General features: G+C 43.4%; 1 protein-coding gene across 6 annotated transcripts in view; it reads left to right on the top strand.

Annotated features, from left to right (window-relative positions):
• Window positions 1–17905, top strand: part of SPG11 (SPG11 vesicle trafficking associated, spatacsin) — an 87957-nt gene extending 70052 nt beyond the window's left edge. For all 6 annotated transcript variants that reach the window (XM_087426540.1, XM_004421511.3, XM_087426529.1 and 3 more), the window contains 10 exons: window positions 8102–8241; window positions 9158–9356; window positions 9778–9915; window positions 11744–11877; window positions 12624–12731; window positions 14575–14743; window positions 15205–15293; window positions 15507–15662; window positions 16410–16561; window positions 17036–17905. In XM_087426540.1, the coding sequence (XP_087282666.1) occupies window positions 8102–8241; window positions 9158–9356; window positions 9778–9915; window positions 11744–11877; window positions 12624–12731; window positions 14575–14743; window positions 15205–15293; window positions 15507–15662; window positions 16410–16561; window positions 17036–17216 (1466 nt within the window). In that variant the 3' untranslated portion in view covers window positions 17217–17905. The remainder of the gene's footprint in view (window positions 1–8101; window positions 8242–9157; window positions 9357–9777; window positions 9916–11743; window positions 11878–12623; window positions 12732–14574; window positions 14744–15204; window positions 15294–15506; window positions 15663–16409; window positions 16562–17035) is intronic.
• The last annotated feature ends 278 nt before the right edge of the window (window positions 17906–18183 follow it).

The following is an 18183-nucleotide window of genomic DNA, read 5'->3' as shown; positions in this document are numbered from 1 at the left end:
GGGTTTTCTATATATAAAATCATGTCATCTGCAAATAGTGACAGTTTCACTTCTTCCTTTCCAATTTGGATCCCTTATATTTCTTTCTCTTGCCTGATTGCTCTGGCTAGGACTTCCAGTACTATGTTAAATAGGAGTGGTGAGAGTGGGCATCCTTGTCTGGTTCCTGTTCTTAGAGGGATAGCTTTCAGTTTTTCACCATTGAGGATGATATTAGCTGTGCGTTTCTCATATATGGCCTTTATTATGTTGAGGTACTTTCCTTCTATACCCATTTTATTCAGAGTTTTTATCATAAATGGATGCTGTATCTTGTCAAATGCTTTCTCTGCGTCTATTGAGATGATCATGTGATTTTTATTCTTCATTTTATTAATGTGTATTACATTTATTGATTTGCGAATGTTGAACCATCGCTGCATACCTGGAATAAATCCCACTTGATCATGGTGTATAATCTTTTTAACGTATTGTTGTATGTGATTTGCTAGTATTTTGTTGAGGATTTTTGCATCAATGTTCATCAGTGATATTGGCCTGTAATTTTCTTTTTTTGTGTTGTCCTTGTCTGGTTTTGGTATCAGGGTAATGTCGGCTTCGTCGAATGAGTTAGGGAGCTTCCTCCCCTCCTCAATTTTTTGGAAGAGTTTGAGAAGGATAGGTATTAAGTCTTCTTTGAATGTTTGGTAGAATTCCCCAGGGAAGCCGTCTGGTCCTGGACTTTTATTTTTGGGGAGGTTTGTGATTACTGTTTCGATCTCCTTACTGGTGATTGGTCTATTCAGATTCTCTACTTTTTCTTGATCCAGTTTGGGAAGGTTGTATGAGTCTAAGAATTTATCCATTTCTTCCAGATTGTCGAATTGATTGGCATATAGCTTTTCATAGTATTCTCTTATAATCTTTTGTATTTCTGAGGTGTCTGTTGTAATTTCTCCTCTTTCATTTCTGATTTTACTTATGTGTGCCTTCTGTCTTTTGTTCTTGGTGAGTCTAGCTAAAGGTTTGTCCATTTTGTTGATCTTTTCAAAGAACCAGCTCTTGGTTTTATTAATTTTTTCTATTGTTTTTTTGGTCTCTATTTCATTTGTTTCTGCTCTGATTTTTATTATTTCCCTTCTTCTACTGATTTTGGGCTTTGTTTGTTCTTCTTTTTCCAGTTCCTTTAGGTGTGCTGTTAGATTATTTGAGATTTTTCTTGTTTGTTGAGATAGGCCTGTATTGCTATAAACTTCCCTCTTAGAACTGCTTTTGCTGTATCCCATAAATTCTGGCATGTCGTATTTTCATTTTCATTTGTCTCCAGGTATTTTTTGATTTCTCCTTTGATTTCTTTGTTGACCCAGTCGTTCAGTAGCATTTTGTTTCATCTCCACGTATTTGTGGCTTTTCTGATTTTCTTCCTATAGTTGATTTCTAGTGCATACCGTTGTGGTCAGAAAAGATGCTTGGTATTATTTCAATCTTCTTAAATTTATGGAGACTTGTTTTGTGGCCTAATATTGATCAATCCTGGAGAATGTTCCATGTGCATTTGAAAAGAACGTGTATTCTTCGGTTTTTGGATGGAATGCTCTGTATATATCTACTAGGTCCATCTGTTCTAGTGTGTCATTTAAGGCCAATGTTTCCTTATTGATCTTCTGTTTGGATGATCTATCCGTTGGTGTAAGTGGAGTGTTAAAGTCCCCTACTATTACTGTGTTACTGTCTATTTCTCTTTTTATGTCTGTTATTATAGCTTTATATATTTAGGTGCATCTACATTGGGTGCGTAGATATTTACAAGTGTTATATCCTCTTCTTGGATTGTTCCCTTGATCATTATGTAATGCCCTTGTCTCTTTTTACAGTTTTTGTTTTAAAGTCTATTTTGTCTGATATGAGTACTGCTACCCCAGCTTTCTTTTCATTGCCATTTGCGTGGAGTATCTTTTTCCATCTCTTCACTTTCAGTTTGTGAGTGCCTTTAGGTCTGAAGTGTGTCTCTTGTATGCAGCATATATATGGGTCTTGTTTTTTTATCCAGTCAGCCACCTTATGCCTTTTAATTGGAGTATTTAGTCCATTGACGTTTAAAGTAGCTATTGATAAGTATGTACTTACTGCCATTTTTTAACTTTTTTTTCCTCAGTGTTTTAGTAGTCCTTCTCTGTTCCTTTCTTCTTCTGTATAGAACTGATGGTCTCTTTAGTTTGACCTCTGTCTGAAAGCTCTACTCTTTAACTCCCCTCCTCCCTCCTTTTATGTTTTTGATATCATATCTAACCTCTTTTTTGTGCATTTGTATACATTTCCCTCTTATGGAAATAGATAATTTTTCTTATTTGTGGTCTTCTCTTTTCCCCTTAAATCAGTCCCTTTAACATTTCTTGTAGCACTGGTTTCTTGGTGAGAAACTCCTTTAATTTTTGCTTGTCTGGGAAATTTTTGATCTCTCCTTCCATTTTGAATGATAACCTTGCTGGGTAGAGTATTCTTGGCTGTAAGTTTTTTCCTTTTAGCACTTTAAATATATTGTGCCACTCTCTTCTAGCCTGTAAGTTTTCTGCTGAGAAGTTAGCTGATAGCCTTATGGGGTTTCCTTTGTATGTAACTTGACTTTCTCTTGCGGCTTTTAGGATTCTCTCTTTATCTTTAATTCTGGACATTTTGATTATGATGTGTCTTGGTGTGGGCCTCTTTGGGTTTATCTTGTTTGGGGCTCTCTCTGCTTCCTGTACCTGGATGTCTGTTTCCTTCCTTAGGTTAGGGAAGTTTTCATCTATTATTTTTTGAAATAGATTCTCTGCCCCTTTGTCTCGCTCTTCTCCTTCCGGGACACCTATAACACGGATGTTAGTGTGCTTGATGTTGTCCCAGAGGTCCCTTAGACTGTCCTCACTCTTTTTAATTCTTTTCTCTTTTACCTGTTCGCCTCAGGTAATTTCTTCTAGTCTTTCGTCCAGCTCACAGATCCGTTCTTCTGTATCCTCTACTCTGCTTTTGAGTCCCTCTAATGAATTTTTCATTTCCAGTATTGTATTCTTCATTTCTTTTTTTTTTTTTTTTTTTTTAAAGATTTTATTTATTTATGTTTTTCCCCCCAAAGCCCCAGTAGATAGTTGTATGTCATAGCTGCACATCCTTCTAGTTGCTGTATGTGGGACACGGCCTCAGCATGGCTGGAGAAGCGGTGCGTCGGTGCGCGCCCGGGATCCGAACCCGGGCCGCCAGCAGCGGAGCGCACGCACTTAACCGCTAAGCCACGGGGCCGGCCCGTATTCTTCATTTCTGATTGGTTCTTTTTTATATCTTCCATTTCTTTGTTGACATTGTCACTGAGTTCATCTATTCTTCTCCCCAGATCAGTGAGCATCCTTAACACTCTTTCTTTGAACTCTGTCAGGTAGGTTGCTCATTTCTGTTTCACTTAGTTCCTTTTCTGGGGTTTTGTCCTGTTCCCTTACTTGGAATGTATTCCTTTGCCTCCTCATTTTGCCTCTTTCCCTGTGCTTGTGTCTACGTATTAGGTAGGTCAGCTACGTCTCCTGCTCTTGGATAGGTGACCTTATGTAAGTGATGCCTTAGGAGGCCTGCAGTGTGCTTCCCTCAGTTCTCAATGTTCCAGGGGTGACCCCTACGTGGGCTATGTGTGTCCTTCTGTTGTGGCCTGTTTGCTCTCCCTGTAGGCGCCCAGGGAGGCCGAGTTATGCTCCTGGCCAGCTATTGTAATGCTCAGCTGCTTGTAGTTGTTGTGGGCCCTTCAGTCTCTTTATCAGGTGTGGGGAGCCCCAGCACAGTTGGCTGCAAGTTCTAATACCACATTTGTGTTGCAGTATTTCTTTTAAGTGAGTAGGCCCCCAGCGTGGCAGGTTGTTAGGCTCAGGGGCTTACAATTGCTATAAGCCTCCAGCCTTTAGGTCTCTTGTCAGCTCTCTGAGGATTGCAGCTGGGTGGGGCTGGCCTCAGGCACGGGAGCACCCAATTGTTTCAGGCTTTGGAAGGTGGGGCAAACCCCCTATGTGGGTCTTTGAGAAGCATAAGTCTTCTGCAGCTGACAAGCCCTGCCACCCACAGGTCCACACACACAGTCAACACAGTCCTGCCCCATGTGTGCGCCCCGACCTCCCGAAGCGGACCCAGTCTCTCCACGGCAGGAGCCCCACACACTCCACCTCCACCCCACACTCTCCACCCGCTCCTCGTGCACACCCTGCCCCACTGAAGTCGGCTCAGTTGCCAGGCTGCAGAGAATCCAGTCACCAATCTATGCAGGTCCACAAGTTGCCTGAGGGCTTGTTGTTGGGTGGGTCCAGTCTCTAGGGTGGGCTGCCTGCCCTGGCTGAGCTGGATTAATTCGGTGCTCTAGTGGGTGGGGCAGACCCTGGGCTCAGGGAGAACTCCAATGGCATCTGTGTCAGCACACCCACACCAAGCCACAATAATGGCCACCACCAATGTCCCAGTCTCTGGAGAGGTCTCACCTCTCACCAAGATGCACTCAGGGCCTATTAGGTGAGTCTCTTTTCACCAAAGCACTGTGCACCTTTCTTTCTGGTGATTTTAGGTTGCTTTCTGAAACGGGTGAGTTTGCACGTGGGCCCTTTAAGAGCCGGTTTTAATTTCTTTGTGAGCCAGCTTTTCTGGGGGTACTCCCCAATGTTTTAGTAGCAGGCAAAGTCAGATATTATGCCACTCGTTTCAATTGTGCTGGGTCCACAAAATGCCCACAGCGGGGGTGCTCCCTGGCTCGGGGCCCTGCTCCTCCAGGGAGGGCTGTGTACCTTTGGGCTGCTCCCAGGCGGCTGTGAGGCTGGCAGCTTGTGAAGGTGGCATTTTTCCTCTTTAGAAGGGAGTTTCTGCCTCTTCCACCTCAATTAGGATTGTCCTTTGTTGCAGGAGTTCCTCTTTATCCAGTTTTCAGTTCTGTCTCAGGGGTAATTTTTCCACGAGTAGTTGTAAATTGGCTGTGTCCACGGGAGGAAGTGAGTTCAAAGTCTGCCTATGCCACCATCTTGACTTCATCCCTCCAGACCTTCAATTTGTAAAAAACACAAAGCTCAATACATTCTTTCAGCACTTAAAAATGTTGTACCACTTCTGTTTGACCTCCATGGTATCTGCAGAATAATCTGCAGTCATTTGAATCATTATTCCCCTATGGATAATGTACTTTTCTCTGGTTGCCTTCAAGTTTTTTCCTGTCTTGGGTCTTGGGCAGTTTGATTATAATGTGACTGGGAGTGTATTTCTTTGGGTTTACCCTGTTAAGGGTTCACTGAGCTTCTTGAACATGTAGGTTTATGTTGTTTCACCAGATTTAGGTAGTTTTCAGACATTATTTTTCCGTCTTCTGGGACTCCAATGACATGAATTTTAGAACTTTTGTCATTGTCTCACAAGTCCTGAGGCTTTGTTCAATTTTTTTCCTGATTTTTTTTCTCTTTGTGGTTCAGATTGGACAACTTCTATCTTCAATTTCACTGACAACTCTTTTCTCTGGCATTTTCATTTTGCTACTGAGTTTTTTCATTTCTTTGATTTTTAAATTTCAGTTATTTTTCACTTCTAAAATTTTCATTTTATTCCTCTTTATACCTTCTGTTTCTTTGCTGAGAATTTCTATTTTTCTGTTTATTTTAAGAACATTCATAATTGCTTCTTGGAACATTTGTATAATAGCTCCTTTAAAGTCTATCAGATAATTTCAACATTTGTGTCATTTTAGTGCTGGATATCATCTGTTGATTGTCTTTTCTCATATGAGTTGAGATTTTCCTGCATTTTTGTATGCTGAGTAGTTTTGGGTTGCATCCTATACATTTTGAAAAGTATGTTATGAGACTCTGGGTCTTGTTTAAATCCTGTGAAGTATGTCAACATTATTTTTAGCAGAGAGTTGACCTGGTTAGATTCAGGCTACAAGTTCCAGCCCACTTTCTATGGGCTATGGTTCTAACATCAGTTCAGTTTTCAAATTCTTTGTGGTGCTGTTCAGATCCATCTTGTGTGTGTGCCATCCTGTGCTCAGTCTGCGACCTGGGTAGTAGAGTCTCTGTTAATTCAGTTCTCAGAGTCTGCCATGCTGGTTAGGGTCAGATCCATACATACAAAGCCAGGAGTGAGCCCTAGTCTTTATAAACAACTTTGTGTTGCTTTCCTGACTCTCTCTCTCTCAGGTACTTTCTGGTTCTCTGAGGCTCCCCTTTTCAGTCTTCTGGCCAAAAGCTGGAGGTTTAGTTACCCCATTCTGTGATGCACTTCCCTGACTGTGCCTGCATCCAGGGCCAACTGACAGGAGGATAATGCATAAAGGAGGGGGCTCATTCCACCCTCTTGTGACCAGAGCACTTCTGATCTGACAAGCAGGTTCCTCTCTGAGTTTTGGCTCTTGCCACTCTACCACCACAGCCAGGGGATTGCTTAGGAGCTTGGATGAGAGAGAATGGGCATTAGGAGTTCCCTTTCCTACTCCTTGAAGCCATTCTAGAAGGCTTCTCATGGAGCACTCCCTCTCTCTTTGTGAACCTTGGTGCCTGGTTCTGGGTTTCAGGCAGCGTTGCATTCAGCGTGGAGGTTACTAGGGGGGAAATGGTAATTCTGGTCGTCTTCAGTCCTCCTGCTACTGTTTACTTTTCAGAGTCCTCAGGGAGTGCTGCCTGCACTGTGTCTAGGTTTTATTTTGAGTTCAATGGGAGAGACAGAGTGGAGTGAGCTTATTACTCCACCTGACCTAGAACTAGAACCCCCAAAGGATTTTAAGGATTTTAAGCAGGGGAATAACATGGTCTCAATTGCTTTTTACTTTTTTGTCTTTAAAGCATATTTTTTAATGCATAATATCTTAAATGCGAAAGTATTACATGCTTAGTGTAACAAATCACACAATACAGAAGTTCATAAAGTAAAAAGTGACAGTCATTTACCCATTCAACACCACCTCCACCACATTCCCCAGAATATCTTTTACTTGCTTGGTATGCATTATTTTCTGTATGTAGGCTTGCCCATATGTGTACGCACTCACACACAATATTTGTTACAAAAATGAAATTATATGATATTGTTTTACATTTTTTCCTGTCAGTATACATAGATTGACCTCATTTGTTTTTTGTTTTTTAAATTTTATTTATTTATTTTTCCCCCAAAGCCCCAGTAGATAGTTGTATGTCATAACTGCACATCCTTCTAGTTGTTGTATGTGGGACGCAGCCTCAGCATGGCTGGAGAAGCGGTGTGTTGGTGCGCGCCCAGGATCCAAACCCGGGCAGCCAGCAGCGGAGCGCGTGCACTTAACCGCTAAGCCATGGGGCCGGCCCTGACCTCATTCGTTTTAATAGCTGCAGTGTTCCACTACATGGATGTACTGTGATTTATTTAACAATGCTTTATTGATACACATTTCAATTTTTCAATTTTGTTTTTGCTATTAGAAACAGTGTTATATAAATATTCTTTTCTACTTTTTTCCCAAATAGAAACCCTTTATCAAGTTAAGATTGTTTTCTTATATTTCAGGCTAAGAGCTTTTTTTCCTTTTTTTAAAAATCAGGAATGGATTTTAATTTTACTGTGCCTTTAAGGCATCTATCCAGATGATGCTCAATTTTTGTGATTTGCATTTTAAAAAGATCCTACTGATTATCTGCAAGATTGACTTGGGGAAGAGCAGAGGCTGGCAGCAGGAGACAGTAACAGCCTCTTCAATGCAAGGTGATGAAGGCTGGAACAAAGGCAGTGATTGGAGAGATTTCTTGGAGATACATCAGTCTAGACCTGATGACGTATTTGATATGAGGGGAAATTGAGAGGGGGTGTGTGTGGAGGATAGTCTAGGAGGCATCTTTGGTGGTGATCTCTAGTGTTCATTAGGTGGCTTTGAGACTTTTGTAACCTGTGAGGCCTTTGAAGTATCCTGGGCTAGGATTTCCTGGAAGAAAGCAATGAAGGAAGTTTAAGTGGGGTGTGAGCCCTGTCAGAAGTGGTCCCAGACCCAAAGGGAGTCATGGGGGTGCAATGCAGGAAGCTGTGAGCGGAGAGTTAGAGTCAGAGGGCACCGGGGACAGGCCTTACCTTGTCAGCTTAAAGTCCCCCTCAGATCTGTATTTGCTTCCAGCTTCAAGTTTGGATAGTCAGTCATTTGTGATGCTGCCCCCCAGTGATGAAGTGGTGACTAATCTGGAAACTCTGACAAGCAGATGCCTCCATGGGAAGAACTACTGCCGGCAGGTCCTCTGTCTGTATGAACTTGCCAAGGTATGTGCCCAAGGGTGAGGCCTCCACAGGAAGCTCCCTCTGAGAGGGAGGGAATGGGAAGTTGGAGGTAGATTTTGGACATTGCCAAGTCAGCCCCTCAGATGATAATCATGACCTGGCAGTAGAGCTCTTGTCAGGATGTTGGCCTATAAATCCATTCCTGGGAAAGAGTGGGGAGGACACTATGCTAAATGCCAGGGCGATTTGAGTCCTGGCTGCAGTCAGCCAACCAGAAGTTAGGGCAAGACATTTCCCTTCTCTGGGCTCCTGGTTCTTGATCTATAAATGATTTGACCACGAGGGTCCCTTCTAGCCCTAATATTTTAAGTTTTGCTTCAGGATTGTTTGGAGCTTTCCACGTGGGGGAGAGCCCAGAACAAGTTTTAAAATAAAATGGAATGTGATGATTATAAAGACAGGAGCCAGAGCAGCCAGGAATTGTTGGTGGCTTTGTGCTGATTGAAGGAGAAAAACAGTAGACTCTAAGTGAAGTGGACGAGCACGAGAGAAACAGCCGAGCACGAAAGCCTTGTGCCTTGGGTAAGGTGCAGAGACTTCTTTGGAAATTGTCGGTTTCTCTGCTGCTGTGGGAACGATAAGGAAAAGGCTCTTGCCTTTTATTCAACTTTCTTACATTTCATAACATTTGAAAAGCCCAGTGTTCAACAAGAGACAAGTCACCTGACATTTTCTGAAGACAAGCCCTTCTCTTGCTTGGATTTGGCCCATTGGCAAAGTGATAGAAAGGGCTAGAAAACAGTGCTTGCTTCTTCTAAGGTTCCTGCTCCGGATGAGGGATCTTTAAGCTCAGAAAATGATGGAGTCTGTCCGCATGAGATTTCAGAAAAAGGGCTGTCTTTTGCTAGCTTTTTCCTGGCTCCTAATGATGGCTTTGACTGCTCTGCCCTCTTCTCAGGAGTTGGGCTGTTCCTATACAGATGTGGCCGCCCAGGATGGTGAGGCCATGCTCCGGACAATCTTGGCCTCTCAGCAGCCTGACAGATGCAAGCGAGCCCAAGCCTTCATCAGCACCCAGGGCCTCAAGCCAGACACGGTGGCTGAACTTGTGGCCGAAGAGGTGACCCGGGAGTTGCTGACCCCATCAGAAGGAGCAGGTATCCTGCCCTCCAGCCTCCTCAGCCTTTCAGACCCCATTCGCACATTCCCAGCATTAAGGATTTGGATGTTATGCTCATATCCATCCTGCATGCTGCCCTTTTAAGTTGCCAGGTTGAACTTGTAAGAACACATTGCATTTATTTTGTTGTTGTTGCTTTTTGTTTGCTTATTGTTTTGTGATTTTGCTTAGAGTAGCTCTGCCTGTCTCTGAGCTCATGAACTCCTGCTGTCCTGTAGGATGACCACTAGGCCAAGGTATTTGAGCTCAGCAAGAGGAGAATTGCACTGGGAGCTCCTTTGGCATTACCTCCTGGTGCCCAGGCCCAGGCAGAGTGGGCCTCCTGGCATTGGGCTCTTATCTTTCCCTCAGTTCTCTTGAGGTAAAACCAGTACCTTTCTCCACATCTTTCTGTACAGGACATAAGCAGATATTCAGCCCAGCAGAGGAAAGCCAGACTTTTCTTCAACTGACCACTTTGTGTCAAGACCGCACATTGGTAGGCATGAAGTTGTTGGATAAGATTTCCTCCGTTCCCCATGGGGAATTGTCTTGCAGTAAGTTCTTGTAATTTTCTTACATGTTTTGGGCCCAAGCAGGTCTCCAGGAAGTCTTCTTCAGTTAGTCTTTCCAAAACTCAATTTGGATCCTTGTTCCTGCTCTAGATCCCTGTGCCTCCTGCATGGTTTATAAGTTCTTGGTAGAAAGCCGTAAGTTCAGAAAATATATATGGAAAAGCAGCCCAAAATTTAAAATCACACAGAAAGGTAACCTTTTAACATTTGGCGTACTTATCTTATTTTACTCTGACATTACCCTGCAAAGAGAATATTATTGTCCCTATTTTACAAGAAGGAAAACTGAGGCTTAGAGAAGTTGATTAGTTTATAACTATTAAGTGGCAGAGCTGGTATTGGAACCCAGTCTGTGGGATTTCAAAGCCTGCTCACTTTCTACAATGTCTTGTTCAGTGTAGGTTTTCAGTAATATGTGTCCCTCTGATTTTTTTCTATGCAAGTCTATAGGTTTTTTTTTTTTCAAAAATGGCATTATATTGTACATACTGTTTCTAATTACTTTATGGATATGCTGTCATTAACCTCTTTCCAAGACATTGAATATGCTTCTATATCATTTTTAATGGTTACACAGTATTTCTCTTACATGTAATTAAAAATTGTATACCCTATTGTGGCAGCTTTAGATTGCTTCCAATTTTCTGCTGTTTTTAACTGTCACAAACATCCTTATAGGCAAATCTATGTGCACATCCATGATTATTTCCCTGTGATAAATCCCTGATTCAAGAGTGTGCCCACTTTTAAGGTTTTATGTATAAATAAATATATATATAGCCAATTTTTACTCCAGAAAAAAAAAATTCACTTTTCATTCCCACTTAAGCAGAGTGTGTGAGTATCATTTCCTGGAACCCATTCCACTTGGCAAATTTGATAGCCCCACAAAAGGCATTTTACTGATGTTTAGTGAACAAATAAATGGAAATGTGAAAAGGTTGAACAGTTTCATTTTTAAAATCGCCTTCTGTGTCTCTTCTCAGTCCAGTTCAACAATCTTTACTGAGTGCCAGCTGTGTGCTAGGTACTCTAAAAACCAGGGATGTGAGGAACAAGGGAAGCATTGGTCCCTGGAGCTCACAGACTTGGGTGTAATACACAGTAAGAGCCAGACTGATGGAGTCAAGAAAGGTTTTTGGAAGAAATGTCTAAACCAAGGCCTGAAGGATTAGTAATCCAGGTTGCTCAGTAGTCAGTAGGTTTAGGGAGGGCCCCACAGGTGCCAAGGCCCAGAGGGCACAGCGTGGATTAAGGCTGGGAACTCTCTTTCTGTCTTCAACATGCAGATATTTTCCCCAGTTTATCTTTTAATTGTGCTTAGAGTGTTTGTGTGTAATAGTTTTAAATTTGTATGTAGTCAAATCGTTCAGTAATCTGGAAAGCCAGTAGAAGAGGAGAACATCAAATGGCACTTGGTTAGGCCCTAAGACTCTCCACTGAGATACAGAGAATGCCCTTGGATTCGTGTTGGCAGGTACTCCATCACTTTGTCTGCAGAAAGTTTATCCACCTTTAGAAAGCAAGGGTTCCTTATTCTCATTCATTGGACGTTTTAGAAATGCGGTCACTATATGATTGTCTTTCAGGAGAGTTAATCCCTGTACTGTGACAGGGAAGAATTTAGACATGATCAGGGGGCTGCCTCAGAGCTAGAGCTGGTGAGGTCAGGGATCTCAGAGGACTGGTGGGAGAGCCTTCTCCAGACAGGCCCCGTCTGTACCAGGCCCTTTACCCCCCTCAGGTACAGAGCTAGACAGTGGGTGGCCAGGGTTCATAATCCTGTCTTACCAGTGCCCCACCTACACAGCCACAGAGCTGCTGATCCTGGCCCATCACTGCTTCACGCTGACATGCCACATGGAGGGCATCATCCGAGTCTTGCAGGCTGCTCGGCTGCTCACAGACAACCACTTGGCCCCCAACGAAGAGTACGGACTGGTGGTAAGTAACCCCCTCATCTCCCACCTTTCATCTTGAGGAAACCTTTGAAAGAGCAGATAGGCTGGGGACCAGTTCAGATCTGATGTGGTCTTAGGGAATTTGCCCATCTGAATACCACTACATACTTGATAGCTGGCTGGGCAGCTCAACCCTCTGCTTCAGGTTATGATTTCTATCAGAATCAGCACAAGAGTAGAAATTGAGAGGATCCCTGCCATGCTCCAGGGCTGTTATACCCCTTTGCCAGAGCAGTTAGCTTTGCTAGAGGGCTAAGACAGCTGCATTTCCTCCCAAAACAAGGTTCAAACCTACCTCTTATCTGAGTTGAAATGAGCTGAAAACTCAAGCCTCCTGTGCCTCCCCAAATTCTCTAGGCTTGAAACTGACCCCAGTGGCTGAGCCAGCCATTGGGCACTGTACCAAGGAGTGTTGGGAAAAGGAAGAGTGCCTGCCCAGGAGGATGGCACTTCAGCACTTGATAGTCACATTTAAGGACAACAGAGGAGAGAGCAGCCAGTGGTGTCCCTATGACTAGCTTTCTGAATCTTCCAGAGAAGTCCCCTGTTGGGTACGGGGAAGGGAGAGAGGGAGACGGAAGGAAGGAATGAGCTAAGGATGGCACCCTGGCCATTAGCCCTTCTCCCCCCTGGAGTCAGCATCTGAAAGCAACCAAACTGATCAGGGTAGTGGTCTGGCTCAGAGAACTTCAAGTGATGCTGATGCAGGCTGCCCTCTCCCCTTTTTAGGTGCGTCTCCTCACGGGCATTGGAAGGTACAATGAGATGACATACATATTTGATTTGCTGCATAAAAAGCACTACTTTGAAGTGCTGATGAGGAAGAAGTTGGATCCGGTAGGTGTACAATATTTTGAGCTCCAGGATGACATGTACTACTGCCATTCAGGAGTCTCAGACTTTCTCAGGAATAATCCCATTCGGGATGGACCCCTGGGATATGGAGGGAGGGAATTAAGGACCTCCCTAGGACATACTGTAACCAGTAGCTTAAAGTTAGAGTTCAGATTATGCTGACAGATGGTAAGTAATGAAGAAAATGAGTTTGTGCACCGCCACCTCAGCCTCTGTCACCTGCCTCTGCTGTCTGAATGCCTACTCTGGCAGGGGCAAAAACCCTTCCTGAGAGTGGAAATGGATTGACCAGCTTGGAAGGCTGTATTTGAGGGCTTTTAGAGTGGAGAGTTTTCAGGGGACCATGAAAAAGTGTGTTACCAAGAGCTATTAGGAAGTGAATGCCAAGGCCTGGGCCTGGAAAGCTATGGAGCTATTTATGACGACTCACATCAGAGGAAGGAGGCTTGGAAGCAAAGGCCTGATGTGCCAAAGCCTTTGGGCTCTGGGCGCTTGTCTGCCTCAGCGTGCAATGTGACATCAGACATGTCCCTCACAGAGCCTGCTTCCAAATCATTCATTTGGCTGATTCATTGTTTCAGCCCATTTCACCTCTGAAGATATAAAAATCGAGGTAAAACTTTTGGCTTCTGGGAATGTGGGCCCAGCCAAGCAGAATTAAGAGACAAAGCAGAGGGCCGGCCCTGTGGCTTAGCGGTTAAGTGCGCGTGCTCCGCTACTGGCTGCCTGGGTTTGGATCCCGGGCGTGCACCGACGCACCGCTTCTCCGGCCATGCTGAGGCTGCGTCCCACATACAGCAACTAGAGGGATGTGCAACTATGACATACAACTATCTACTGGGACTTTGGAGGGGGAAAAAAAAAAGGAGGATTGGCAATAGATGTTAGCTCAGAGCCAGTCTTCCTCAGCAAAAAGAGGAGGATTAGCACGGATGTTAGCTCAGGGCTGATCTTCCTCACCAAAAAAAAAAAAAGAGACAAAGCAGAAAAACTCTCCTCAATGCTGGGCTAGTTTCAGGACAGACCAGTCCAATTGTCAGGAGAGAAGCAAGTCCTGGACATAGGTACACCTTTAGGATCCCCCAGAGGGTTTCTAAATTGTTTTTGAGGCATTTTTGTTTCTACATTTAAATATTCTTTTAATAACTTTTTTTATGATTACAAAAGTAATGCATATTCACTGTTAAGACACTTGGAAAACAGAACAACACAGAAAAAAAACCCTCTGTGTCTATCTACCATCTGGAGACAGCCACTGCTAACAATTTGGTATAGGCCCTTTCTTTGCACACGTACCCACAAACATATATACATACATATTTACATATTTTTAACAAAACATATCATGGTGTGCAGATATGAAATAGTCTGCTTTTCTCACTTAACAATAAGCATGTCATGAATATTTCTCAAATCCACATCAGTTTTAATGGTTACATGGTATTCTCTTAGCCCTTATTTTGGACATCTAGATTATTTCTAATTGTTTGCTATTAAATATCCTTGTTATATCCATATTAGCACTTTTCTCTGCTTATTACTTTACAGATAGATTTCTAGAAGTGGAATTGTTAAAATAACATGTGTGCACATTTTTAAGGCTTCTCCCTTCTGACAGGTTTTACTGTTCACACTCCCTACCAGCAGAGAGGAGGTGCCTGTTTTCTTATACTCAGGATAGCATTAACTTTTCTATTTATTTTTGTTTATCTTGTCCTTTTTCTTGGGAGTTTTTAAGGAATTTTCAGAACCAAGAGACTTGGCCAATCCTGCCTGCCTTGCAGCACCTGGTTGAGACTTTGGTATTCCCTTTTTTTCTGGGCAGAGTGGTACCCTGAAGACAGCCCTACTTGACTACATCAAACGCTGCCGCCCTGGGGACAGTGAGAAGCACAACATGATTGCCCTGTGCTTCAGCATGTGCCGTGAGATCGGGGAGAACCATGAGGCAGCTGCCTGCATCCAACTGAAATTGATTGAGTCTCAGCCCTGGGGTGAGCAGAGGTCACAGCAGCACCCCCAGGGCAGCACTGCCGGCCAGGGGAGGGTCTTAGGGCTAAGAAGGGCAAGAGCCCATGAGCTTGACTAATACCCTCTCAGCTTCTAATAGCTTCTCAGCAGGGCCCCAGCTGAGCAGATGGGAGAGGGAAGGAGACTTGGAAGGCATTTGCCCTCTTGTAGCCTGTGCATCCAGGGTGTCATCCGTCAGGAACCAATGTGTTGATGCCATGTCAGTATGCCTTGATGTTTCAGAGAGAAATGAACTAGATGGGGAACTGAATCCTACTCCCAAGTGTGTGTACTTCTGGCCTTTACCCAAGGGAGACATACCTGCCTCTCTCTGAATATGAGCTGGAATGCTTCTAGTCCAGCACACCATCACTCTTGAGTGGGGTGAGAATAGCCAGCCTTGGGAGTCAGACACACCCAACAGGTTTCCTTTACTCCCCTGCAGAGGACAACCTCAAGGATGGGCACCAACTGAAGCAGCTGCTGCTGAAGGCCCTGACTCTCATGCTGGATGCAGCAGAGAGTTATGCCAAGGTAACATGAAACGTCTTATTCCAGACTGGCCTTGGGGCTTGGTGTCTGAAGCAGGAGTTATTTTGTCTCTGGGCTCCTCCAAGTGAAGGGGGAGGGAGTCACGGGCCAGCTGGGGGCAGAAGGGGTGAATTCAGTTGCTGGAGGGTTCAACAGGAGAGATGATGACAACAAAGTCTTTCTCTACCTGCGCCTCCCTCCACCCTTGTCCCTCAGGACTCCTGCGTGCGACAGGCCCTGCGCTGTCACCGGCTCACCAAGTTGATAACACTGCAGATTCACTTTCTGAACACTGGCCAGAACACAATGCTCATCAACCTGGGCCGCCACAGGCTGATGGACTGTATCATGGCCCTCCCTCGGTTCTACCAGGTGAGCAAGGAAGAAAAATCTAGTCAGCATCCTCTCTCCTGCTGTGCTTCTCAAGGGACCCAGAAGTTGAGTGAGTTGCCTAAGGTCTCAGAGCTAGTGACAGAACCAGGACAGCTCAGTTCTCCTGACTTAGCTATCTGATACATCAAATTGCCTTTCCATGGTAGTATTTCTTAATAGCATATTGTTTGGGCAGAGGTTGGAGAATGGTGAGACAGTAATGTCTCCTTCCCCTACCCTGTTAGGCCAGCAGAGAGGCAGATACCTTTGCCCCTTAGACAGCTGAAGTTCAGAGGAACATCCCTGCTAGTGTCCTATAAGCATCTCTTAGCCCTAGTGTTTCTAGAAAGATGCACCTGGGATAGCATAGGGAGTCTGGGCTTCTGGGAGGCTGGTTCTAGCCCTTTAATGAGGAGAGATGGTAATGAAGGAATCAGCCCTTTCACTGTTCCTTATACAGTTGAATTAGGGAGAAAAGTATTCTTTCTCAGCAGTTTTATTAACCTATTGTGAGGAAGATTAAAAACACTGAAGGAAGGTGTTTGGAGGTTTAAGGGAGTGGAAATGTCAAACTAACAGCAAACCTTTCACCAACCCTGATACATACAGCCTTTTAACATAATTGGTAATGATTCACTATATTCACTGTATGAGTATATAGTATTAAGTTGTTTTCTAGAACAATTTGCCTTCAATTTAAAGTCAAATAGGCTCTAATGGTGTCCTCCTTCCCCTCCATCCTTTAAGGCTTCTATTGTGGCGGAGGCCTATGACTTTGTTCCTGATTGGGCTGAAATTCTATACCAACAAGTGATTCTTAAAGGAGACTTTAATTACTTGGAAGAATTTAAGCAGCAAAGGTTATTAAGATCCAATATATTTGAAGAGATTTCAAAAAAGTAAGTATTAAAATGCCTCTGTTTTGAGATAAGGCATGGGTAAGAATTTTATGGCTAAGTGTAACACTGCCTATAGCTACCCCTCTGCTTGAGATGGCAAAGAGATGTCAAGAATCCCCCAAATGAAGAGATCTTTTAACACATTTAGGCAAACAGATGAATGAAAACAATTTGCTTATGGTGCTCTGTACTTAAAAAGCGAAGATAGCTACTCAGCCTGCCTGAGGTGCCAAAATCTTTAACATCAGAGGTCTCCTTTAGAGTACTAAATTTATTCTAATAAAGGTGAGCATCAAGATACTCATTTTTAATGAAATAATTTCAGCGGTTATCAAGCACCCCCTAATACTAATCTTAGATAACTTAGATACTCCAGCACCGTCTCCTCTGTAGGTAGTGATAAGTGTCAGAGCTGATAGCCCTCGATCAAGATAGAGTATCTTAACCTGTACATTCTTATGTTTCTTTGTCTAGATGTAAACAACATCAGCCTACTGACACAGTTGTGAAAAACCTCAAGAAGTTACTCACATATTGTGAAGATGTCTACTTGTATTACAAGCTAGCATACGAACACAAATTTTATGATATTGTAAATGTGCTTCTGAAGGACGCTCAGACAGGTTGCTGTTTAAAGGACATGCTAGCAGGTTAGATGGATTCAGATGACACGAGGGTGGTTACTGCCAAGATTTCTTAGGTGCCTGTTTTCATGTACTGAAATGAGGTACTGACAAATATTTGTGATCAGAGTAGCATAATGCGTTAGGGATCTTTGTTGTCCGAGTTGTAAAAACCCCAGGACTGATCATACCAGTCCTTTGTGAATAGTGGGTCAAGAATGAGAGAATTTTCACAAGGAAATTCCTATTTAAAACTGATATTAAGATCAAAAGCTCTGGGCCTGGCCTGGTGGCGTAGCTGTTAAGTTCACACGCTCTGCCTTGGTGGCCCAGGGTTTGCCGGTTCTGATCCTGCGCGCAGACCTACGCACTGCTCATCAAGCCATGCTGAGGCGGCATCCCACATACAGCAACTAGAAGGATGTACAACTATGACATACAACTATCTACTGGGGCTTTGGGGAGAAAAAAGGAAAAAAAGGAGGAAGATTGGCAACAGATGTTAACTCAGGGCCAATCTTCCTCAAAAAAAAAGATCAAAAGCTCCATCTTCCTCAAGATGGCTTCTACTTTAGGAGATGATACGATATTGATTAAAGAATACCTATGCCTGCAGATTCCAGTTTCAAAGGAATTTAATTTTATTTACGCAGTTAAGGAACAGATGATACATTTCCATTTGTTAGAAACTGATCTCTATAATAAAATAGATTTAAATTCAGTGTTATGTCGTTATTACTGCTAAGGAAATCTTAGCCCTTCTCTGCCTTAAAATAGTCTTTATTTTGCTGTAATTATTGCTGTGTAGTCACTGCTTACTGGTAATTCCTCAAATCAGTTAGATGGTTCTGTCTTCCACTTAGTGGTCTACAGGGCCTTGATTGAGGCTCTTATTTCCTATATAAGAGAAGTTAAAAACATTTTTTTGTTCTGTCCCTACTTTTGATTTTGTGACAGTTCCAAAAATGACTCCAACCACAAATCTGGTTAAATTGCTTA

The sequence above is a fragment of the Ceratotherium simum genome, chromosome 3 (assembly GCF_057802395.1).
Source record: "Ceratotherium simum simum isolate JZ-2026a chromosome 3, ASM5780239v1, whole genome shotgun sequence".
Taxonomy (NCBI): Eukaryota; Metazoa; Chordata; class Mammalia; order Perissodactyla; family Rhinocerotidae; genus Ceratotherium; species Ceratotherium simum.
This window is presented reverse-complemented; position numbering and strand designations above follow the sequence as displayed.